This window comes from Hylobates moloch, unplaced genomic scaffold (genome assembly GCF_009828535.3).
Source record: "Hylobates moloch isolate HMO894 unplaced genomic scaffold, HMol_V3 SCAFFOLD_1, whole genome shotgun sequence".
Lineage (NCBI taxonomy): Eukaryota > Metazoa > Chordata > Mammalia > Primates > Hylobatidae > Hylobates > Hylobates moloch.
In genome coordinates this window covers 220,785,836-220,803,281 of record NW_026652276.1, presented here as the reverse complement: position 1 = coordinate 220,803,281, position 17,446 = coordinate 220,785,836, and the positions used below count along the sequence as shown (strand labels likewise).

General features: G+C 46.0%; 1 protein-coding gene across 6 annotated transcripts in view; it reads left to right on the top strand.

The window, feature by feature from the left end:
- HIPK2 (homeodomain interacting protein kinase 2) overlaps window positions 1–17,446 on the top strand; it is a 205,433-nt gene that overhangs the window by 25,957 nt on the left and 162,030 nt on the right. For 5 of the 6 annotated variants that reach the window (XM_032761916.2, XM_032761915.2, XM_032761911.2 and 2 more), the window contains exon 2: window positions 11,741–11,929. The exons of the other annotated variant lie outside the window; for it this stretch is intronic. In XM_032761916.2, the coding sequence (XP_032617807.1) occupies window positions 11,741–11,929 (189 nt within the window). The remainder of the gene's footprint in view (window positions 1–11,740; window positions 11,930–17,446) is intronic. 6 annotated transcript variants of the gene reach the window in all.

Below are 17,446 nucleotides of genomic sequence, written 5' to 3'. Positions count from 1 at the left end.
TCGTATCTCTCAATGCATGCAGTTTAGTGCCTAGCACTAAGTGATGGTTAGTGTGTATGGTTGGCCCAGCAGAAATATGTTTGTCCATCCATCCATCCATCTATCCATCCAGCCATCCATCCATCCACCCATCCACCCATCCCTCCAAATAAACCATTCCTCAAATAAGGGAACCTTCCCCAAAGGTCCCAGCTGTTCTCTCTCCCTTCTCATAGGCTATAACTGGGTAACATGCCTAACCCAGATTGTTCACTCCCAAGCACAGCAAACAATTAGCTTAGACTAGCCAGGATTGGCTCTTGAGTCACAAAAAGGGGAGATGGAAGGTGGTGGGAGGTGGTGGTGGGGAGAGTGACATGTAAACTAAATCCTGTCTCTCCGGAAGAGAAAGAGGGAATGGCTGTTAGGAAGGCAACTTATAGTGTCTGCTTCAACATGTTCTTTTTTTTTTAACGTTTCACTCTGATTGTATAGTGTTTTTTAACTATACTATTCTCTAAATTTGGCTATGTTTACTATGGTAATTATTTTAATTGAATTCTATTTGATTATTTGTAATTCACCTTGTTCTACAACTTTTGATTGATTTTATAGTATAAATACATATACTGCAATAAACCATATGATACATAAAAGAATTTAGGACAGGATCAGGATAAATACAAATAAATATAGAAGTTCAAAGTTAGGAAGAAAAAGAATTACAGATATGCAGACAATAAGTCCCTTACATTGCTACTTAGCTGAGCTTCATAACATCAAAGAGAAAAGGCAAATGTGGTCGCTGCGGTAATTCTTGCTGTCAGAGAAGGAAGGTGTACCAGGTCCCCAAGAGGAGCAAAGATTTTTTTAGTTCTTTTCAACTAAATTTTGCATGTGGACTTTTATCTAGGAAGCACTGAGAGGTATCATGAACAGGGTATTCGGCATCCCCACAACAGGTGAAAAACTGGGTTCTTACAGCTCTTCTCACAGCAGTCCTCATTGGAAGCTCAAGGCCTAACATGAAAATGCAACTCGGTGGCCGGGCGCGGTGGCTCACGCTTGTAATCCCAGCACTTTGGGAGGCCGAGGCGGGCGGATCACGAGGTCAGGAGATCGAGACCACGGTGAAACCCCGTCTCTACTAAAAATACAAAAAATTAGCCGGGCGTGGTGGCGGGCGCCTGTAGTCCCAGCTACTCGGAGAGGCTGAGGCAGGAGAATGGCGTGAACCCGGGAGGCGGAGCTTGCAGTGAGCCGAGATTGCGCCACTGCACTCCAGCCTGGGGGACAGAGCGAGACTCCGTCTCAAAAAAAAAAAAAAAAAGAAAATGCAACTCGGCAAATGTCATTCCCTGAAAGGCTAAAATAACAGGTCTGAGTACTTCTTATCCTTCTACTGGTTTGATGCAACACAAAGACCCAAAACACCCAGCAGAACTGCCAGTCTATGTGCCTATCAGACAACCTTCAAGACCATTACTTTTTTTTGACTGGCGTGTGCACGCATGTATGTGCCTATGTGTGTAAATATATCTGTATATTTATGAATAGATGTATACATCCAAAATACTATATATATAGGAAGAGATCATTTGAGGGTAGATTCCATTGCCCACCATGCTGTATTCTAGCTCACCAATTGAGGCTTTAGGAATCGACCTGGTAAGGTTGACATCTGTGGAAATTAAGGCCTCTATTTAAAATGCTCACAGAGGAGAGTTCTATTTTTGTAAATAGGATAATTGGGTGGAAAACTGTGCTAATGTCTGTCTTTATTTAACCACTCCAAGGGACAAAGCCTAACTGCTAAAACCATGAGGCCATACCAAGACATCACCATTTACCCAGGGACACTGTCATCTCTATACCGCAATTTTAAAAGAGTGCGGAGGTCAGAAGCCAGACAGTTGGTTTCTGTATTAATGTCTCCAGGGGATGAACAGAGGGTGAGAAGGAGCAGATAGACAGAGGCAGGTCTGGACGGGAGGTTGGAGAGCGGTCAGCGATGTTCTTCCAGCTGTCAGGAATGTTATGTGGGAAGAGGTTAGGGAAGAGAGTTTGGGGAAATATCAAATGAGGGGATGACTGTGTCCTGGCAGAGGTGTTATTTCCTCTAAACCACTTTTGATGATCTTCTGTCCTTGTGAAGATGTTGGGAGTGGATAGTGCCAGGACAGTATGAACTGTTGCGCGGTGTGGCGGATACCAGAGGAGGGTGCAGGGAGCAAGCATTTATAGAGCCTGCTACTATTTCACCTGCTGACCTCCTTTGAGAGGCAGTATTAGGAAATGGTTAGAGTGCAGCTGTGTAATCAGAGGCTCTAAGCCCGAGTCTTCTCCCAGCAAACGAGGATAATAGTGGCGTCTTACCTCAGACCTGTTGGGAGCTGTCGTGAACACGTCATCCACGCCCAGTAAATGCTAGTTAACACAATGACGGCCATCAAGAGAGCTTTCTTAGCCTGATGTGAAGTAGATCTCAGGCTCTGCATTTTCCAGCAGGGTAAACTGAGGCATAGAGAGGCAAATTCACTTGTGCAAGATCTTTTATCTAGTAAGTGTCAAAGCTAGGATTCAAACCAGGTTTTCTAGCACTAAAGCTTATTGTTTTTTTCTGTTCCATGCTGCCTGAATTTATAGGTAACTCACCTGTGTCTTATAACCCAGATACGTGATGTGGGCCGTGAACCACAGCACCTTTCTGGGTCCACTGTGCTGGTGGATAGCTTTCTGTTCGTGATAATCACGTTCGATGAGCTTGGCAGTGATTTGTATGATGACAGTGACCGTCCAGCAGTATATTAAGGAGTCTGGGTCAGGAGGGACTTTCTTCATTTGTTATTGCCACGTCACCCAGAGAACATCCCTATAAAAGAAAGCGGTTTCATGAACTTGGAGGAACTCCCCAGCACTCTACTTGTGACCATGACAATTGTGAAAGTTTTTCCTTCACACTGTATTCAAGGTCAGGTTTTTGTTCTTGGACCTTGTTAAATTGAGGATAGTGGGCTTGAATGACTTGGTGTGTCATGGAAATAGCCTCATGTGGTGTAAGCTTCTGCCTGGGGTCACCAGCTGCTCTCACAAAGCTGAGTAGCCAATAATTTCTTACAAATCTTTTCATATTAATAGAAAAATGGAAGGCAGATGGTGGGCCAGGAGGAGTGCTTTTTCTTTGAGGCTTTGAGGGCCTGTCAGGGGATGAATTTTGTGTCCCCCTCCCCACTCACATGTTGAAGTCCTAACCCCCAGTACTTCAGCATGTGACCTTATTTGGAAATAGGGTCATTGCAGATGTGGCTAGTTAAGATGAGGTCCCACTAAAGTAGGGTGGGCCCCTAATCTAGTATGACTAGTGTCCTCATAAGAAGGGGAAATTCAGACAGACACGCCCACAGGGACCATGGCTCATGAGCATGAAAGCAGAGACTGGGTTAATAGGCATAGAAGCCAAGGAACAGCAAAGATTGCCAGCACCCACCGGAAACTAGGAGAGAGGCATGGAACACACCGTCCCTCACAGCCTCGGAGGGAGCCAGCCCTGTCGACACTGTGATCTTGAACTTCTGGCCTCCAGAACTGTGAGATAATAAATTGTGTTGATTATGCCCCCAGCTTGTGGTGCTGTGTTATACTAGCCCAAATAAAGTAACGTAGGGCCCGTGGAAAAACAGTGACTTACAAACTCCAGAAGAAAAGCAAGAGCCCCTCCTATGCTTTGGTTAAAGTTTCCATCGGAGCGTGGGAGTCTGGATGTAGGGCTGAGGGTTCCAAAAGTGTCACAGAAAGCAGAGAAGCAGCTCAGATGGGCAGACCAGCTTCCGAAGAACACGGGTGTTCTGTGAAGGTCATTGCGTGGAGGTGGCCTTTTCCCTCACTGAGTTTTTTAGTGAAAGCAATTTTGTCCTTTCAGGTTGGAAAAATATTTTCTTCAAGACCACAAAGTGACAGTTAAAAAAAAAAAATTGGCCACCTGCAAGTTTAAATGTCACCATCTAGAACAGTTCTGCCTGATAGAGCTTTCTGTACTGATGTTTCTCTCGGTCCCCCTCTCTCCCATGGTAGCTACTTGCCACATGACCAGTAAGCACTTGAAATGTGGCCAGTGGGGCCGAGGAACTCAGTGTTTTATTTTAATTAATTTAAATTTATATAGCCACTTGTGCCCGCTGGCTAATTCTATGTGTTGGTCAGTATGGCTCCAGATCACCAGAATAGTGGTGGGATGGGGCCCAAAGGAAAAACCGGGGGTGCCTGGATATCCAGTGGAGGCCACAGGAGGGTTGGGGCTGACGGGTCACCCTGGCTTGGCTGGTGCCCTTGTGTGTGGTCTTGTCTTCAGCGACAGGGGCCTAGGTGGGAGTAAAAGTGAAGTAACGCAGGCAGAATTTTCTGGATGCTTTACTAAAGAGATGCTTAATGTGAGGCTTTGTCTGCCGTTCCTTCTTTGAGCCCAAATTATCTTCTACTGGTTTAGTGCTCGGTAGAGATGGGGTAGATTAAGACACCTGAAGAGAAGCAAGGAAGCAGGGTCTCTGGATATGGGCAGACTGAGATGTTTCTTTACAGGTTTCAAGTGCCGGCCCTTGATGTGCCCAGAGGGGCCGCTAGTCCCAACGCTAGGAAGGTGGGAATGACCAGATGCAGACCACCTTCTCCGAAGCTGGAAGGGTCTCCCCTGAGTCTGTCATACTAGACTTATTGATTGCAGATGCCTGACAAAAGCTACTGAGGCTCAGCCACCTCTGTGTTCTTCACAGTTGCCACCCTGCCTCCAGCCCCTGAATCGACGGCTGCTGCAGGGAGTGTGACCAGAGGATGCCGTTTGGAGAGCATTCATATGGGACATCTCAGAATCTGAGCTGGAACCCCAACTGGGAAGTATTTGGTGCAGTTTCACACTGAAAAGGGGGCCCTGTGACTGATTTGGCCAGCCCTGGACAGATGAGTGTTGTCATTGTATCACCACCGGCTTCGGCTCAGTGCCCGGTATAATTTAAAAATTGCCTCTTTTTCTAGCTCTACTTAGTTATCATTCTGATTTCAGAAAGAAACAAATGGTTCACCAAGTCTCGTAATATCTGTAACCCTGAGACAAGCGAGGGGTGTGAGGCAGAGACACGCTATGTCAGGCTAGAGCCTGCCTCTCCCCTGGCCCACGTCGCCCTGGCCGACTGGACTCTGAACAGTGAAGGGATGGCCTAGAAGGAAGGAGCTGAGCCACCTGACTGAGTGGTGAGGCTGGTGGATGTGCAGCTGGAATTCCTGGCATTGAATTGGAGGGCAGGAGTTTTAGTTTGAGTAGAGGTTAGGAAGATAAAAGAGGTTGCGAGAAACCTGTTGTCAACCTCCAGCAGATTTGGTAGCTTGTGCCACATGTGCAGCATCATGCTTGGGGACTCAGGGGACATCAATAAGTAGTCAGTAGCTGATGCTTATATTGGTAGTGCCTACAGTGTGCCAAGCCCAGTTCTGAGCTTAATACTTTACATACATTAGCCCACTTCAGCACAATCGCTGTCTTTTCCAAGCACTCTTAAACTCATCGCAGGCAAGATTAAACCAAGCAACAAAAGACATCAAGTGATGCAGGGTAATACGTGATGAGCACGTTAGGCCCAAAGAGAAAACCCTGAGGTCCCCAATGATGAGGGATGCATCATTTGATCTGGAGTTTGAAGGATGGTCTTGATTTGGAGAGGTGGCCAGGGAGCAAGCTCGAGGTTGCCCCACACAGGGGTGCACAAGGCCCGTCTGGGGGACAGTGGGTGTCTCACTTGGGCTGACTGGAACAAGTTACAGGTCACAGGTTTTTTCATTTGAATGTAATTATTTGACTGTAGTAGCCATCAGCAGATGGAGAGTTCAGAGGGACTGCACTGAAATAATGAATAATTTGCAGATGCAGTCGGTAGCCCTGGTGTCTTGGTGTGCCTTTCTGTTCCAGCAGGATGCGTGCAAAGAGTGGCTCACAGCCCCATCTGCTCTGCTCCTCCTGGCTCGAGCTTTGCTTTAATAACCTCTCTGTCACCTATTTACACGAGGTCATCCAGCTCCTCTTTTTCTCCTTTTCTGTGTTGAAATAATCGTGGCTGCTGCTTGCTGTGAAAAGACTTAACTAGTAGTGGGTAGGATTGACCTCTCAATTCAGTAAACATTTACTGAGTCCTCAGGACAATGCTTGCAGTGAGCATGCAGAGGAGGAGGTGATTCCAGCCAGCAAGTGGAGGCAGAGCTCGAGCCAGCAGGCCTGGCCACTGCCTGGAAGTTGGGGGGTGAGGGGGGTGTGGAAGGTGAGCCAGGGTGCTTAGCCTCAGCCACTGGGAAATGCTAATGATAGTCCTGGGGGAGATAGAAAACAAGAGGAGGAATAGATTTGTGGGATGGAGAACAGTGGGGAAATGAGCTCCATTTGGGACATTTTAAGTTTGAGATAGGACATTCCCTGGAGACGTTAAGCAGGCAATAAAAAGACCCCCAACTTAAGAGTCCTCAAGGCCCGCAGTTGCAGTGTAAAATAATCCGGCTTCGGCTTCCTTCCCTTTCCTTCTCAAGTGGTTCCCCATGGAGTCACTTTAGGCTCGGAGGGAGGATAGTTGCTTCCTCAGTCTCCCTAGCCTTTATCCTCACACTTGAATGCTAAATCCAGAACTCCTCATTCCTGCTAAGTAGTTCAAAAGCTCCAAGGGATCCTTGGAACAGTCGCACCCTGGTGGGACTTTTCAGAGCACTCCTAGGGTTAGAAGAGAAATTTCAGGGTAACCGCAGAATAATGTGAGCTATAACTGGCCCGAGTGATCTTCTAGCTGGGACCTGGATGTGAGGCTGGCATGTTTGAAGGTTGGTGAATGCCTGTTGACCTGCATGCCCCAACCGGGTGAACTCCTTCTACCTTTTGATTCCTAACTAATTGCGGTGAACAATACGCCAGCTTGTCTTCTGTAAAATGAGAGGGTGACTGTGCCCACCAGCCTTGCTGCTTTGGTTGGACAGGTCAGTACAGTGCCTTGAAACTCTACTTATTCATCTGTGAAATGAAGGGATTTGGCGAGATGCCGCTTAACGTGACTTCCAGCACTAGCATTTTATGTAGGTCAGTGATCCTTTGTCCAGAGAGTGATCTTTTTTCCAGAGGAACCGTTCTGCAGTTGCTGGTTAGCTTATCATCTTGGCAGGGAGCAGCGTGGTAAAGCGAGCAGAACGTGGCCTCCAGAGTCAGCAAACCTAGTTAAAATCCACTTGCCGTAAGTCCGTCACGTGGCTTAGCAGCGGGCCTCTTGGCAATTAGCTGCTTTTCACCAGTCCTCAAGTTTCCTCATCTGTAAAATGGGATGATGATATGCATTTCAGGTCCGGTGGGTGAGAATATGTATCAGGCATCTACTTTTGTGACTATTTTTAAAATGGCTTTATTGAGATATAACTCACATACTGGAAAGTTCACTTTTTTGAAGCGTACAGTTCACCAGCTTTTAGCCTGTTCACTAAGTTATACATCAGGCACCACTATCCAATTCCAGAACATTTCATCATTCCCAAAAGGAAATCCCATTCCTGTTAACTCACTCCCTATTCGCTTCTCCTCCTAGCCCCTGGCAACCACTAATCTATTTTCTGTCTCTATGGGTTTGCCTGTCCTGGACACTTCATTGAAATGGAATCAGACAATGTGTGATCTTTTGTGTCTGGCTGCTTTTGCTTAGCATAATGTTTTTGAGGTTCATCCATGTTGTAGCAGGTATCGGTTCTTCATTGCTTTGTATTGCCAAATAGTGTTTCACGGTAGGAATAGACCACATTTTGCTTATCTGTTAATCACTTGATGGACATGTGGGTGGTTTCCACTTTTTGGCTGTTATGAATAATCCTCCTGTGAACATTTGTGGACATAGTTTTGTGTAGACATATGTTTTCAGTTTTCTTGGTATCCCATTGTTTTTGATTTGCATTTCCCTAATAATTAATGATGATCATCCTGTGCTTATTGACTATTTGTATGTCTTCTCTGGCTAAATGTGTATTCAGTTCTTCATTCATTTAAAAAATTAGGTTGTGTTTTTATTGTTGAGTTGTAAGAGTTCTCTGTATACTCTGGATGTTGTGCCTGGCTTTTAAATAGGCATACAATCAATGTTAGTTCCTCATTCCAGGTCTTTCGCAGAACCCTGTAATCTTTTAGGTGACCTCTAGAACTAACTGCCCAGATACTTAATCCTCAGCATCCTGAGTCTTAAACCATCCCCTTTTGTCTTGTTCAGAGCTCTTCTTAGCACAAAGCCCTGAGCCATTTTGATCCTGGAGCCCTGGTATGGAACTTGGAACAGCATGGGGATAGCTGGGGTCTAGAGATGGGCTCTGGCTGAATCCACAGGGCAGTGGCTACTACCAAGTCTCATTTTGTTCTAGATGGAGGACTTAGGGGGTAACTGCACAGATTTTTGGCTGCATGGAGTCCTCTGTCCTATGCTGTGGACACCTGCATGTTGGGGCTGGGGTCCACAAAGAGATATGTCTAAGGACACTGGCTTCTTTCCACTGCCACTGCCAAGATGAGCAGCGTATTTTCCAAGAGTGATCTGGCAATTGTAAGTTGTATATAAAAATGTCCCAAGGAAAATCATGTGTCTGTTTTAAAGAGAAGGGAGTTTTCTAGGAAACCTTTGACCTGGACATTCTTCTCTATTCTGAGAACTGTACCCTGTGTCCCCAAGACATGATCTGTACCTTGTTGCCCCTCTGCTTTTGTGCCCATCGTCTTCTTCCTCCATTTCTCCTCCCTGATGTGTGCAGCCCTCCCTTTCAGCCAGTAAAGATCCAACCCGCAGGGTCCCGCAGGGTCTCCTGTTCCTCCCCAACAAAGCCTCTTAGGTTTTCTTTGGCTGGGGCCTCTTCCTGCGCACCTGGGGAAGAGGTGCCTGCAAAGCAGTGAAGGGCTTGGGAGTCCCACCTAGACTGGCCTCCAGAGAGCCATCTCCACTAGTTTGTGAAACTGCCATGCCACGTTTCTGTCCTAAAGACGGCCTTTCCTTAGACATGGATTTGATGGGTCCTGGACAGACGTTATTGATTGTTCCTCATAAGTCAGTCAAGACAGTTTATAGTCTCTGTTAACGCCCAGGAAATTTGTTTTGGAAGACAAAGCCAGCCCAATGGCATTTGGATGATGCTGACTTATTTTAAAGGGGAGAAGATACCCGTAGATGTGCAAGTCTTTTATAGGAACAGCTGTCTATGATGAGTCCTCATGCTCCTTTTGCGTCTCTGAACATTCTGGCATGCCCCTACCTAGCTGCTATTTTCTTGATTTCATAGAAAAGCACATTCTACCCTCAGAAAATCTGCTGTCCATTTGGAATGATAAGATAAATCAGAAAATTACCCATTGTTAGAGCTAAAAGATTCCTTGCAGATTATCCCATCCATTATTTTTCAATCTCCTATCCTGACAAAAGAGTGTTTTGTATGGAGAAAAAAAAAGTTTTCATTTGATAAATAATTTTGGACTTCAGAGCATATTGTATGTCCCTCTTGGAGATCCACAGTGTGCACCGCTATATTAAAGGCTCTGAGAAGTCCTGCAAAAAAGAAAACCACTTTATTTGATTTAACCCAGCATTTCTTAAACTGTTTTGACCTCATTTTTTTCTTCTTTTTTCATAATAAATATTAGCACCTCACAGGACACTAAGCACAGTTTGGGAAGCATTGCCTCCTTCATAGAAGAGGAAATCTGTGTTCAGAAATATTAAGTGACTTGCTCAAAATCAACACAAAGCCAGACTTGAAGCCAAATTTTCTAACTCCCACTCCATTGTTCTTTCTACAATTTATAACCATGTCATGGCTGAGTAAGGGTTTATGACTTTTAAAAATGTTGCCATTTACATTCCTAATGAAAAATGTAAAGGCTTTAGGGTCATACTGACATGTGTTTGAATTCAGGTCCTCTGATTTTACGAGCTCATGACCTTGGGGGAGCGAATCCCGCTAGTCTCTCTGGATCTCTTTCTTCTGTAAGGTGAGGATGATAATAATGACCTCCCAGGGTTGCCGTGAGGCTTAGATGAGAAAGTGTATGTAAAGATCAAGTTCACATTCTTATCTTTGTTTTCTCTGACGTTTTTCATCATACCAGGTGCTGTGCCACTTATCTATGATTTCAAAAGACGAACCATATTACAGACAACAAAACATGAATGGTGGTGATCATACTGAGTATTTATTGAATAGTGACTGAGAAAATGAATGCACAGGAGACAGGAGGAATTACCTGTGAAAATTCAGAGCTATATTGAACTGATCAACATTCACAGAATTGGAGAAATAACAAAGGTGGGACAGGCTAGAGTGTGGAGATTAATGGGGGCCACGGGGACAGGCTGTGCACTGGTAGGACATATTCAGGATCTCAAGCTACCTGCCTGCCACTTCTGCATCCCCACCACGTCAAACTGTGTTTGAGCTTTCTTTATTAAATATGTAGCAGTTTGCTTTTGAAATACAATATCTTCAAAAACAAAAATAATGCCAGGCCTGCCAACAAAGTTTGTCCCGAGGGGGCAAAGGTGAAGGACAAGTGAAATGTTGCAAGAGGAAAGGACGATACAAAGGATGGGGTCCAGAGTGAAAGAAGGAGCCTACGGGGCTCAGCACAGTGACTCTAAGATGAAACCGAGTGTCTCCCCAGGGCGCATGCATGGACAAAAAGTGCTTTTGAAGGGAACGAAAGAGAGAGCCAGCCATTCCAGGACTTCTGCTCTTCTCTGCAGAAATCCTCCTTTCCTCACCAACTCTTCACCAACCTCCAAGCTTGCTTGACTAGCTTTAGAATTTGTACTTTGTATTTTTTGAGATGGAGTCTCACCCAGGCTGGAGTGCAGTGGTGCGATCTCAGCTCACTGCAACCTCTGCCTCCAGGGTTCAAGCAGTTCTCCTGCCTCAGCCTCCTGAGTAGCTGGGACGACAGGCACCTGCCACCATGTCCGGCTAATTTTCATATTTTTAGTAGAGATAGGGTTTCACCATGTTGGCCAGGCTGGTCTTGAACTCCTGACCTCAAGTGATCCGCCCATCTCAGCCTCTCAAAGTGCTGGGATTATAGGCATGAGCCACCACGCCTGGCCGGAATTTGTACTTTTGCCTGGTAATTTAGTCCAGTGCCCAAACATGAAGTGTGAGCGTTTGTTTACTGCCAGCTTGGAGGGGACACATGCCTGATACTGACTCACCAGTTGCATTGGTGGTGGACTTGGCTCCTTCCCTGGGCTTCAGCCCATGTGTGCACCAGTCTGATCCCTTGCTCTGGAATATATTAGGACTAACAGGTGTGTAGGCCTCGAAGGACCCGTCTCTTTTGATATCTTCCTTGTCTAGTTGCTCTCTGATTTCTCATGGTCCTCACCCCTTCCAGGTCTTCTCCCTGCCAGTTTCTGAGCAGGCACTTTCAGGAGCACAGTGTGTGGGTGACAGTAAATAAATCCTCCGAGGCTTTGACCAGGAGCACAGACAGCTTTGCCCTGGTGAGGGACGGTAGAGAGCACCAGTTTGCGTCCTGCCGCAGCTGCACTTTGCACAGAGCGCCTCTTCATCTGGCAAGCAAGCATGCATTGTGCCAACCCTCGTCTGCCATGCCAGGTGCTGGCTCTTTCTCCGGGGCGATACCAGGCTAAGCATGCTGCTGGCAACGAGCGAGTCACAGCTTCTCTAATTTATTTACCTCAAATCAAACAAACCCTGACTCCTGCTTTGAATTTAGGCTGGTATTTTACCGAAGGACAGAAGGGCGGCATCTCTGCAGAAGAGCCTTCTGTGCACTTTGCCTGGGACCTCTGGGGGACTTTGCATGACTCCTGGGGACTTCAGGAGGCCACTTTGGAAAACAAGTGTCAAGTCCTCAAAAGGTTAAACATAGAGTCGCCACATGACCTGGCAGTTCCACTCCCAGGTATGTACCCGAGAGGAATAAACACACATGTCCACATGGTTGCATTGCAGCGAAAAGTAGAAGCAGCCCAAATGTCCATAAACTGACAAGTAGATAAACAAAGTGTGCAGTAATAGTCCACTGAATATTATTTGGCAATAAAAGGGAATGGAATGTTGATACATGCTACCACATGAGTAAACCTTGAAAATTTTATGTTGAGCAAAAGAAGCCAGACAGACATATATATATTGTGTGATACCATTTATATGAAATGTCTAGAACAGGCAAGTCCGCAGAGATAGAAAATAGAGATTCATGGTTTCCAGGGGCTGTGGGAAGGGGGAGTGGGGAGTGACTGCTAATGGGTATGGGGTTTCTGATCATCAGAGTGATGATAATGTTTTGAAATTAGATAGCAGTGATAGCAGTGATGGTCACACAATTGTGTTCAAAACCACTGAACTATACCTTTTTTTTTTTTTGGAGAGGGTCTCACTCTGTCACCCAGACTGGAGTGCAGCGGTGCAATCTTGGCTCACCGCAACCTCCGCCTCCGGGGTTCAAGCAATTCTCCTGCCTCAGCCTCCCGAGCAGCTGGGATTACAGGCATGTGCCACCACACCCTGCTATTTTTTGTATTTTTAGTAGAGATGAGGTTTTGCCATGTTGGCCAGGCTGGTCTTGAACTCCTGGCCTCATGTGATCTGCCCACCTCAGCCTCCCAAAATGTGGGATTACAGGCATGAGCCACTGCACCCAGCCTGCATTATACATTTTTAAAATGTGAACTTTATGGTATGTGAGTTGTTATGTCCATAAAGCTGTTACTTTAAAAATTGCCCTTCTGGGAATGGTGGCACATACCTGTGGTCCCAGCAAATAGAGAGGCTAAGGCAAGGAGGATCATTTGATCCCAGGAGTTTGAGCCTGGACAACATAGTGAGACCCTGTTTCAAAAACAAACAAAACCTGCCCGAAACTTACCTTTGTAGCCAAGTCCTTCATGGACGTAGACAGGCTAGAGGTCAGATGGAAAGAAGTGAGAAAATTTATCTTGGGTGAGGGCATTTATTCTGCCACTGTGGGGGAAGCACCATGCCGTGGCTGTGGAGGAGCAGTGTTCAGAGGAGTGTCCTGTGGCCTCCACGATATTCGTTCAAAATTTGCCAATGTCTTGGACATCCTGGGTTCCATTCCCTGCCCGGAAATGAGTTCCACTTGTTGTCCGGTAGATTTCAGTGATTAATAAATAAATGTTCATCCTTATACATTTAAAAACATTTTATTTGGAAATAGTTTCCAAGTTACTAAAAAACTGCAAAAATAAAAATAGTACAAAGACTACCCCTATACCCCATACCCAGATTCCCCTCCCCTATACCCCGTATCCAGATTTTCCTGTTACCACTTCACCCCCTTTGTTTTGTCATTCCCTCCAATGTGCTGTCTCTCACTGTTGCTCTTTTGGTTGTCGTGTGTGTGCCTGTGGTGTGTTTGTATATACAGACACACTAATGATCGCTATATGATTTGAGGGTAAGTTACAAATATCGTGGCCCTTTATTCCAGCACCATCCAGAATGGTAGCTACTAGCCACAAGTAGCTATTTAAATTAAAACTAAACAAAACTTTACATTCAGTTCCTCAGTCACACCAGCCACATTTTCAAGGGCTGCATAGACACATGTGTGGCTGCATCAGACAACAGAGACTACAGAACCTCTCCAGCAGCACACAGAGCTCCTCTGGACAGCTCCGCGTTACCCCTGATGCTTCAGCGTGTGTTTCCCGAGAATAGGGCACTCTCATACATGGTACAGAGATCAACTGAAGAGAATGTAACACATAGTATATTTTTATCCGAGCCACTGTTTACATTCCAGTTCTGTCAGTTGACCCGGTGGAGTTCTCATTTCTTTTAGAATGGAGGTCTTGGGTCTTGTTTGTGAGCCCAGATCTGCTGGTCTGTACTCGGGGAACATGTATAAAACAGGACTGCTAAGTCTTGAATTGAGCCTGTGCCTTTCCTATGCCCTTTCTTTCCATAAACTCGAATCCTTTCTCTAACTCATGTGCAGATGGATCAGGTCTGGGCCCTGAAGCCCAGGTTGAATTTCCTTAGCTCAGAATTGTTTTAATGCTTTTGTCACTGGTTGAATAACTCAAGGTGCAGCTTCCTCCTGTGCTGACATTTGGTCTGTGAGCAGGTGTGGCTCTGCTCTTAAATCAGCAGAAAAGATTTCCTGTGAGTAAAAGGAAATTGGCCTTCCCAGCAACCCGCACTGTTTTTCTTTTTTCTAATCACTTTCCCCAAATTTTAGCTTGCAACTAAGAAAAGGCTCATTTTGTTCTTTGTTTCTTATTTTATGGCTTACTCGTGACCCTGTAGTTCTGAATCACTTCATGTGGCCCAGGACCAATGGGGCACTGGGGAGCTTCCGGCCCCAAACTCCTGGTGTAGCAGAGGCCAGATGTTCAGGGCCCTTGGCAGCTCATTTTCCTGCAGTCCAGGAGAAAGGTGGGCTTCTAGCGATTTTCAGCCATGGTTTGGGTGAAAAGCTGGGGTAATGAGCAAATTGCAGAGTGATTTTTATTCTTTCACTAACTGGTGTTAGAGCTTATCCTCCAGGGGATTTCTGGTGACTTAATGGGATTTCATGGCATGAGTAGGTATGGAAAACAGATTCCTGGGTCACTGACTTCACTTCCATAGACATTCCCCATCCCTTAATAATTCTTAGGATTTTGTGGGTGTAAAAGCTGGGAAACAAGAAATCAACAGGCTTATTATTCTTGTATGCTTTCCTGTATTTCAAGTTGCCCCTTAGAATGTATCCTCATACTTCCTCCCACCTTTGTGTTTGGATTCAGCAAGTCTTAGAAGAGAAGAATCTTTAGCAAGGTAAGACCTCGGTAGGAATACTATATGAGCCATATAGTTTGAGCCAGGATGGAAAAGGGAAATGAATTCATGCAGAGAGAGTGGAAATGGAGCTGATAGCTTCATTTTCTGCTTAACTAAAACGGAATGAAAAGGGCTTGGCTGGCAAGGTCAGGACCACAAGGCGAGCTGCTGAGAGCCGTATGGTGCAAGACGGCAACAGAGTTTCTACCCCTTGACCACCTTTTGAGAACTGACAGGGAAGACTCTTAGCGCTGGGCCTGCATGGCTTGTTTGGAGGAGTAAATTGAGTATACTTGATGCTGGTGAAAGAACCAGAGAGCTTCCCTGCATCCAGCCGTTGGAAGGAAAACATACATTCGGACATTCTCTGTTAATATCTTACGCGTAACATGAGGCACCCTAGTTGGGTAAATGGCTTTGACTGGCCTTCGTGGTTCCACAAGGGTTGCTGTGTTTTGTAGGATTGTAGTTCCTGTTGTACTCCACAGCTCCAGTGTAGGGATTAGGTTTTTATGTTATTCGATAGCATCCTCCCAGCTTCAACAAAGGGTATTGGCCCAGGGCAGTAACTCCTAGGAGTGCCTGAGAGCTGATTTTGTTTCAGGTCAGCTCTGGCCTTAGAGATGCCCTCCCTGGGAATCAGGGTAAAGCAGAGGGCATCTTTGCCAGGAGTGCGTGCTCTCTGCATCCTGCTGTGGGAGTTCCCTCAGGGAAGCACCTTGGCCACCCTGACACTGGTGTGTGCGAGCCCCTTTTGGAAACAGAGTTGCAGTGCCCCAGTGAATGCTTCTTCAGGGCATTGGCCCCTCCGCCTACCAGGGCGTGCCTTCCTCTGTCACTTGAAGTCAGCAAGGGCACCAAAGGGACCACCTTCCCTTCATTCTCCTGTCACCTGATCCTGCGGCTTCCACATTGTCGTGGTTCCTTTCCCACCTGTCAGTGCCAGGGTCTTTGGGTCATCCCTCGAGTTTCTTGTCTGCAGCTTCCCCGCGGGTTCCCATCGCCTCTCAGATGCACCTCCATGGCGGGTGCCAGAGCCCCTGGCCACATGCTTTCATTTCCCATTCAGAAGTGGTACCGTTCCTCCCTCCCCTCTCAGCCACCTCCTGTGACTCCTCAGCAGAACAAAATTGAAACTAGGCACCAAAGACCTGCCACGGTGACTCCAGCCTTTCCAGACCCTTTTGTCACTCGCTGCAAGAGCCCTCAACCACAGGCACAGTTTTATTCTTCCTGGTGTTCCCTTAGATGGGTTTGGTCCTGTTTTATCTTATTTTCATATTGTGCTTTGTATTGTATCTGCACACTATCCCAGGTCCTGTAGGCAGTGGATGGCTTATGAATCTTAAATAAAAATGGGTCTCATCTGTCCCTGGAACCCAGTGCTCACTGGCCTCTGTGTTTCAGCTCACCCCTGGCTTCCCCTTGGGGTGCACTCTCGTGTGTAAAGGGGGCGCTGACTCTCAGAGCACTCCATCCACTCTCTGAAGCCTGCACCATTCAATGGGCGACAATTGTGACTTCCTTTTGTGGTCAGTTATCTCTTCTCCCCTCGGCCCATCTCGTCATGTTGACCTCGTGAAAAGCAGGTAGCCCTTTCTTTCACAATGCCAGTGGTCACCTGCCACTCTTGGAGTGGTGCTTGGACATCGTAGGTGCTCAGCAGATATTCCTGGATGCTGCTCACTCTGTCCTCTACAGTCCTCAGCTTAGCAGATTTGGAAATTTGACTCCATAAATTTAAGGATTATTGGGTTCTAAAAGACTGGTTCATACTAACTAATTCTATAAAGGGCTGATGGATCAATCTGAATCATTTAAAGAGAGATAATCCTAGCATCCAGGGAAGCTAGGCCTACATATCAAGGTATTTTCTCCTTGGTCAGAAGGTCCTCTCTGGAATCCCAGTAAGAGATGAGAAAGTTGCTTATTTAGCACAGAATTTAAGCAAAAGGCTTAAGTCGTCATGTACGTCTTTTTTTTTTTTTTTTTTTTTTTTTTTTTGAGACGAGGTCTCGCTCTGTCGCCCAGGCTGGAGTGCAGTGGCGCGATCTCGGCTCACTGCAAGCTCTGCCTCCCGGGTTCACGCCATTCTCCTGCCTCAGCCTCTCCAAATAGCTGGGACTACAGGCGCCTGCCACCACGCCCGGCTAATTTTTTGTATTTTTAATAGAGACGGGGTTTCACCATGGTCTCGATCTCCTGACCTCGTGATCCGCCCGCCTCGGCCTCCCAAAGTGCTGGGATTACAAGCGTGAGCCACCGCGCCCGGCCATGTACTTCTAAATGTATTTATAAATCATGAAAACATTCTCTGCTCATGGGATGCTTCTCTTAAAGAACCTGCATGAGATATCTAGAATCAAATATTCCCTTCCCCCCTCGACAGTGAAAAACCTATGACTTATTTCTAGACTTCACTAAGATTAGTGTTAATTATCTTTGTAACATCATCTCTCTTTATTTAGGTATGACATATCATAGTTATACCAAGTTGGTAGATACTCTCATTAATTACATTTTACGTCATTTTGGAGTCACAAATCATATGGCTTGTCAGATCCTGGTTTTGTAATTTTTGAGGGTTCTTTCTTTTAGGATCTGCAGATCTCTATTTATAAATTAGTAC